Below are 7,500 nucleotides of genomic sequence, written 5' to 3'. Positions count from 1 at the left end.
TGAAGCACTCGAAATTCAGACTAGATGTATGGAAACTTCGTTTCCAGTCTGCTCACACTATAGCAATAGCCTTTGCAAAATTCTGCCTCCTTGAAATTTTCTCGATACTTCCTAATCTTCTTAACCTGCGTGAGTTTGCTAACAATACAAAATGTCCAAATGATAGGCTACTTACCTCGTCCGTTTGTCACTTCTTATCGTGTCGTGAAGCCCTTTCCACTCGTCACTCAAATGGCGCCATGATCCGTTTGTTGCAGCATCATTCGCTCAATTCATCAATAATTGCCACACATGTTAACAGACGTCACATATATGTAGGCAGGTAAAACAAGGCCGCTAGTTGACGCCAGATACTTCAGCTACACCCAAGAACCGCCACACATAGATCCGCCACAGGTGGACAGGTGTGCATACACAGCTGTCCACACATACTGCATAACTGCCATAGCCTCACAGACGTGTAGGTTTGTAGGGATGCACAGTGCACACATGTTACTCTAAAAGACAGATCCGCCGGACCGCCACATGCGCTTCAGGATGTCTGTCAGCTTACCACGTCTCACCATACCAACCACTGCTCAGTTCACACCTTCGGTAATTCGGTCTCTTACCCACAGCCATGTTTGCATACAACATCACCTGCAGATACTTCACACCACCAATAATAAAACAAGAACTGTACGGCCAGATTTCCCACCTGTTGGCCAAACCTCACGTCACATAAACATTACATGCACTCACTCGTTTTGCCTCAGCCAGCCCGCGGCCCGTCACTGAGCCTTCGTAAGTTTCTCTGGCGCGGAATTAAAACACCAAATTCCTCCGGATCTCACCTTTTCACATTAATTCATTTAGTCTCTACATCCAAACATAATGGCAGACATTCATTAGGAGGGTATATCTAGCTAAGGCAGAAATGTGGAGTAATAATTTGGGAGGTAGGGGGAGATATTAATACTAAAATATATTACAGAATCGTAATAGAACTTGTGTTGCTCTTACTCAATTATTACATTATCATGAGTGTAGTAGCTACATAGCATATTATCTCCCTTTATGGCATACGGTTAATTATTCAAGTAGTTATAGTGGTGGTAGTAATAGAAGTAGTTATATTAGTTTCCATCACTATGCAGGTGAAGCAATGACAAGGACAGCACAACTAAACACACTTCAATTTCTGCTTGGTGACAGTCGCCTCTCACTTCAGGCAAAAGATTGCAAACACCCAACAGGTCATAGACAACGCTCGTTTGGCTGCACTAAGAATGAAAGCTCATCTATACCTGTTGCTGTCGTTTAAATTGTATCGGTACAAATTTTTTTTTTTTTTTTATCTAAAAGTCCTCCATTTTTTTGTTAGATTTTTCGGTGGTAGAATATTGGAAATTATTTTTTTTCTTTTAACTTATCTATACGATTACTCATGATAACCTTCCTGTTCACATAAGATAAATTTGATCACTGCTTTACAATTAATATCTATTATTTTTTTTGCAGATGTAAAAATAAAGTCAAATTTATTATAATATGTTTTAATAACTTAACTTCTCATCAATTCTACCACGTGTCATCCAATAACGGCAAGTTATTACAAGTTTTAAAATCTAAGACTTTTTATGAATTTTCTTCGTTAATAAAAGAAATAAGACAAAAGTTGATTAAATCTTGTCATTCCAACTTTATCCACACACACACACACACACACACACACACACACACACACACACACACACACACACACACAGAGAGAGAGAGAGAGAGAGAGAGAGAGAGAGAGAGAGAGAGAGAGAGAGAGAGAGAGAGAGAGAGAGAATGTTAGGATATGAATTGTACATAATTTTCTTGTCTCTTCACATTTAGGTGTGCGAGTGGATGATGATCTCAGCATGGTCTCCTATTGGAAGTGCATGAGAAGGAAAAAAAGAATGTGAACTTGTAGACTTCGGCATATGAATATCTATATACTCTTTAGTCATCTCTTTTTTCGGTCGATAATGAAAGATGAAGCTGTAACAATATTGTAATAATACACGGACACTGGCCGAAGATTTGTGTGACTGCTTTTTTCTTCAGGTGATCACAAGTTCCGCCACCAAAGCTAAGGCTGCCACCATCATTCCTGGAAAAAAAAAATTGTATCTCTCTCTCTCTCTCTCTCTCTCTCTCTCTCTCTCTCTCTCTCTCTCTCTCTCTCTCTCTCTCTCTGGAAAAAAAACACTCCTTCCACTGTCGAAGAATATATTATAATAATAAGGTAAAAACAGTTTAACTCAATTACGTTTTATTAATTTCTTTGCTTATCTGTTTATGTATCTATTTATTGAATCTAAAATGATCAACCAAAATGGCCCACTCTATAACTAGAAGACATGTTAATGCAAGAACTTCATCCAGAGAGAGAGAGAGAGAGAGAGAGAGAGAGAGAGAGAGTGTGTGTGTGTGTGTGTGTAATAGCCTACTTACTTCATGGGGGCGATGTTTGCTATAGTAGGCTAATGAAATATTATATCGATTTTCAAAAGTATGTTTCGAAAAATTCAGGAGACCGTGCCCAAAAGGAGTATCTAAAATAAATGAAGTGTCTTGCAAAAATTTAAGGTGTAGAAAGTGAAATACAAAAGCAATCAGTGAGTATTTTGAGTTAGTAACAAGACTAGGGGAGAAGCACGTCTTTTCATGAACATATATGGCCAACATAACCCCCAAAAAACAACAAAAAAACAAGCCTTTTCATAATTATGAATTACATATAGTTTTCTCGTTATAAAGCACAAGGTTTAATGACTATGTGAATTGCAACACGTGTGAAATATGTCCATGAAATACGTCACAGCCACTCTTATACTATACCGATCATTCATTTACCGCCAACGTAAACGAAGCAAACGCCGTACATGTCACCAATCTCCAGCGGCCGCAGGATGTTCTCAACGTTGGCGGGGTCTGAGCGGAGGCAGGTACTGGCATGTATCACGTACTTCATGAACAGATGTTCCAAGATGCCAGACTCCCGCAGCTTTACGACTCTGTGATGTTTTGCGGATAAGAAACACTAAACAGGTCCTGCGCCACACTCTTTTATTTTGATTATTGGCGATATTGTCTAGTTAAGAATACGATCTCTATATATACTATTACTGCTCTCATTACAGATCTGTTTATGGAACCTTACCAGAGTCTATGTCTACAGTGCTAAATTGTAAGATTAACCAAACTTCAACCTACCAAGTAAAAGCCTACAAAGTACTAGAAATTGTCTCAAAGCATTTAAAAACTTCTGATCAAATAAATAAGCAACTAACTAACTAACCAACCAACAAAGAAACAAACAAACCAGCCAACAAAATAACTATTAACTAACTAATCACCTACCTACCTACCTACCGAACTCACAGATTCAGTAAGCAAAATAACATTGGATAAGAAATGCCGCATACTTCTGAGAAAAGGGGAATGAAGTCCGGAAAAGACTCACATAGGGTTTACTTGGTGACGGAGCGGGGAGCCTTTACGGAACACGATGGAGAGACACCTTGGTCCAAAGTAACTGTCCATAGTCATGTATATGGAGCAAGTATTTGTCTGGGTGGGGGAAATGGTAAATGACAATAAATACAAGAAACAAAGTAGAGACTGTTACTCTTTACATATCACCGTCAGGAGAAAACCATACTGTACTAGTACGTCAGGAAATACATGATGAAAAAAGTCGATGTTAAAATAAGAGTAGGCTACATGTCTCGGTATAGCAAATAAAGACTAGGTAGGCAACAAGCACAGCCAGAAAACAGCGATTTGTTTTGAAAAATTTGCAAGATGAAATTGCAATATTATGAAGATGAATAAAGAGGCCATCAAACTCGTCGAAAACTTATACATTGTATTTACATACAGAATTCCTGATTTGAGAGAAATTAATACTGAACTCTATTTTTAATTAAATACAAGCGAAATAAACAGGAATGTGCATGTACAAAGCGAATGAGCAAAATGAAGACAGCTTATCCAATTAAGATGCTGTTGACATTTTACCAAACCACCTCACCTGCACAAAACTAGTGTGAATCACTGAAAGTAACCCGAGGTGGGTGGTGAAGATCGCATGCTTTCCCGCTGACATGTCTCTCACAGCGCGCGGGACGTCAGAGTGAAGGATCAGTCTGTTGTTGAGTCGCCACACAGCACTTCCAACCTCCGCACCCTGTAGAATCATCATTATCATCACCGTTGTCTTACTGCCGTTGTGTGTGTGTTCAGACGCCCACGCCTTCCACGCCCCACCTGAATGTTGCGGTGCAGGAGGGTGCCACGAACAACGAAACATGGGATGCCAGATTCCGTCAGCTCCATGAGGTTGCTGAAGGGCAAGACGAGGCGTGGCTTTATCAGCATGGCTTTGAGGTTAGAACGATACACTGTGGAGATGATCAGTGACAGTACTAACCACATGCCCAACACTGCTTGTTGACTTTGTCCTCGTGGCAGAAAGTTGTATGCTGAAAATGAACGTGGAAGGTGTCTAAAATATTGATAAAGCTACTTTCCAGACGTCTGGGGATGGTCTAAGCAAGTCCCACTCCCTCTCAGCTCACCAACACACACACACACACACCCTCATAAAATTAATTTCTGGAGCTCGAGGATAGCTAATCTTCGCCAAGACTCTGCTCTACCATCATGCAGGCAGCAATGGTACGCTAGATAGTAACACGAAATGTCTGGGAGTTTAAGTAGACCAAGCACAGCAAGGCAATCCTGCTGCATCCTGCCTGAGTGCATGGTCATCCCAGCTCCTTGATACTTAACATTGACACTGTAATGTCGAAAGTGGATTAAATAGTACAAGGTTACAATACTGGTGGCAACAGAGGACAACAGAGGGATGCGATCGCGCCCGGCCGCACCTCTTTAAGTTTTACGGTGACCGCCACTCCAGTGACTCCACAGTTCGTGCGCCACTCTGCCTTCTCGCGCGATACTCAGCTCTAAATTACTTGTCACCGTACCGGTTACTTCAAGTGAAGAGCAAATACTTTCAAACCAAAAAGAAAAAAAAAAAGTTTACTACAAACCTACTTATTTTTTTCTTGCTTTCATTACTGAAAATTAGCGCTGCCAACTATATTTTCATGACGTGCAGACTCACACTGAGCTAAGGCTGTGGCGAAGCTCCAAAAACCAGCATCCTGCAGCTCACTCGAAACAGTATTTTTTCTCCTTGAACCAGCGGCCGCAAAGTAGTTGTTATGATTTTCTTTTGTTCTAGCAATAGAAAATAAACAACAATGATAAGTTTTCCTATAATACAATATGTAACTAAAGTCAAACTCTTTCCAGAGAGAGGATTATAAACTGTATTATATACCAGAGATTCTTGTTATCATGGTGATCTCTTCAATAGATTCTGTTCATTATATTCTTCCAAGTAATTTCTGGCTTCTAATTTATATAACACATCCTTATTTCATCTTTTAGCATTGTTTGATATTCTTTGAAGTTCCTATATAGCGGTGCATGAAACTGACTTTCATGGCGACAAGGGATTTTTAGTCAGACCAGGTACAAGGAAAATGCAATAATTCTGATCAGCATATGGAAAAAACGGATTTTACTTACTGGGAGAGGCGAGACAACGGGTAGAAGAGACCAGTTAGAGGTATCATAACCGCCACCGTCACCAGCGCCACCATGATCATCACCCACGACTGCGGGAAGTATATATATATATATATATATATATATATATATATATATATATATATATATATATATATATATATATATATATATATATATATATATATATAGAGAGAGAGAGAGAGAGAGAGAGAGAGAGAGAGAGAGAGAGAGAGAGAGAGAGAGAGAGAGAGAGAGAGAGAGAGAGAGAGAGAGAGAGAGAGAGAGAGAGAGAGAGAGAGAGAGAGAGAGAGAGAGTTTTATTAATCTTAATCATCATACCTAACAATTGGCTTTCTCTTTATAAATTCTCGGCATCGTGAGCTTGAGGTTCAGTAGTGCTATCGGAAGCCTAAATACTTGACTCCTCACCATGGCTGTGTACGGCTTCAGAAATCCCGCCATGTCGGACTCCAACATCGGTCGCTTGTATACGATGCTCTTCTGGTCAGTGTAGAGGAAGTCGCTGAAATCTACCACTGCGGCCCTTTCTTGGTCCACCCCCACCACTACTGCGGTCATGTCTGCCTCCTGCCCTGACAAAGTGCGAGTGATAGGGTAAACGGACACAACAGTAATGGTAATGTTGGGAAGTTTAGATGGAACGATAAAGTGAGAATTTGTAGATTTTCAAAATGCCTGTATTATGAATTGAGGTTTTAATGGAACCCGGAAAGAATTTGAAACATGCGTGATTCTCAGTGCATTGCAGGCATTAATCAATCAATAAATACAATAGTTCTATTTTATGTTCATGGGCTTCAACACCTCCTTTTCGTGGCACAAGGACTGCGCCCCGTTAAAATATACATGCGACTTAGCTCTTAAATAAGGGATAATGTATGCCTTCTGAAAAGTGTTCTCAGAGTCTTGCCTTTCGCGCCACGACACCGATTATCCCCGTCCAGGATCCGTTAACCATTCTGTAGCCGTACTGATTGTCCTCTGGCACCACGTATTCATAACTGTCCACGGCAAAACATCAACAATCAACCATTTACATTTGACACAAAAGGACACATGTTTCCTGATATTGTAAATCTCAAAATTGCATATCAGCTTTTAACATTGGCTGTTCATGCTTCGTTTATCCGATTCTCCGTTTCTAAAAGCCTATTACCATAATGCATCTTACCATGGACTATGGACTGGCTTACCAAAAATTCAGATTTTTTGCTATAATATCCAGAACTTCGGTCATGGAGCCGGTGACCTTATATGGAGGACCATTCTTGGACATGAAAATGAACGGGTAATACTGCAACAAAGAAGATCATGGGAAATACATCATAGGGAAAATATTCTTACAAAGAGACAAGAAAATTAATAGCTAACTAATAAACTGATATTGTTCTTTCTGCTCTCACGCGGCTAACAGTTACAACAACTGGTAAACTACTAGAAACAGTACATCTGTCTGTCATTACTGCTAGCACACTAAGATTTCCTTATAAGAGAGGTCTATATTCTACTTCGAAAACCTTAAATAGGAAGAGTTCGCATATATAGAATCTATTTTTACATGAATCTAAGCACGTGAGGTAAGCTGCTTAATCCTCACTTCTAGCTCCTGAAAGTTTATTTCATGATTTGTCATAAAAGCTGTAATATAAGGCCATGCTATACAACACATTACGTTTAGAGCGTCCAAACTGTAAGATCTTGTTTAACGGAGGGTAAGAACCTGGGAAGCGAGGTGGAATTAAAGTAGGAACGTCATCTTAAAGCACTAAGCCATTGCCTAAGCCCTTAGCAGTGACAGAACCCCAAAGCCTCCAATTTTTTTTTTTCCGTGAAAGTAAAAGATACTGAACATTTCGT

General features: G+C 39.8%; 2 protein-coding genes and 1 long non-coding RNA gene across 4 annotated transcripts in view; 1 reads left to right on the top strand and 2 right to left on the bottom strand.

The window, feature by feature from the left end:
- Positions 1-167, top strand: part of LOC123511173 — a 5,903-nt gene extending 5,736 nt beyond the window's left edge. For both annotated transcript variants that reach the window (XR_006676697.1, XR_006676696.1), the window contains one exon: positions 1-167. This exon is cut by the window's left edge. This is a non-coding gene — a long non-coding RNA (uncharacterized LOC123511173).
- Positions 1-675, bottom strand: part of LOC123511172 — a 33,911-nt gene extending 33,236 nt beyond the window's left edge. The window contains exon 1 of the mRNA XM_045266828.1: positions 176-675. The gene's annotated coding sequence lies outside the window, so the exon portion shown is untranslated. The remainder of the gene's footprint in view (positions 1-175) is intronic.
- Positions 676-2,860: 2,185 nt separating this feature from the next.
- Positions 2,861-7,500, bottom strand: part of LOC123511055 (glutamate receptor ionotropic, delta-1-like) — a 5,045-nt gene continuing 405 nt past the window's right edge. The window contains exons 2-10 of the mRNA XM_045266670.1: positions 6,837-6,937; positions 6,554-6,644; positions 6,052-6,210; positions 5,620-5,708; positions 5,104-5,265; positions 4,285-4,522; positions 4,049-4,204; positions 3,479-3,585; positions 2,861-3,029 (exon numbers count right to left, since the gene is read on the bottom strand). Of these exons, the coding sequence (XP_045122605.1) occupies positions 2,861-3,029; positions 3,479-3,585; positions 4,049-4,204; positions 4,285-4,522; positions 5,104-5,265; positions 5,620-5,708; positions 6,052-6,210; positions 6,554-6,644; positions 6,837-6,937 (1,272 nt within the window). The remainder of the gene's footprint in view (positions 3,030-3,478; positions 3,586-4,048; positions 4,205-4,284; positions 4,523-5,103; positions 5,266-5,619; positions 5,709-6,051; positions 6,211-6,553; positions 6,645-6,836; positions 6,938-7,500) is intronic.

This window comes from Portunus trituberculatus, chromosome 31, assembly GCF_017591435.1.
Source record: "Portunus trituberculatus isolate SZX2019 chromosome 31, ASM1759143v1, whole genome shotgun sequence".
Lineage (NCBI taxonomy): Eukaryota > Metazoa > Arthropoda > Malacostraca > Decapoda > Portunidae > Portunus > Portunus trituberculatus.
Note: the sequence above shows the minus strand (reverse complement) of the source record. Positions and strands in the feature narration are given on the sequence as shown.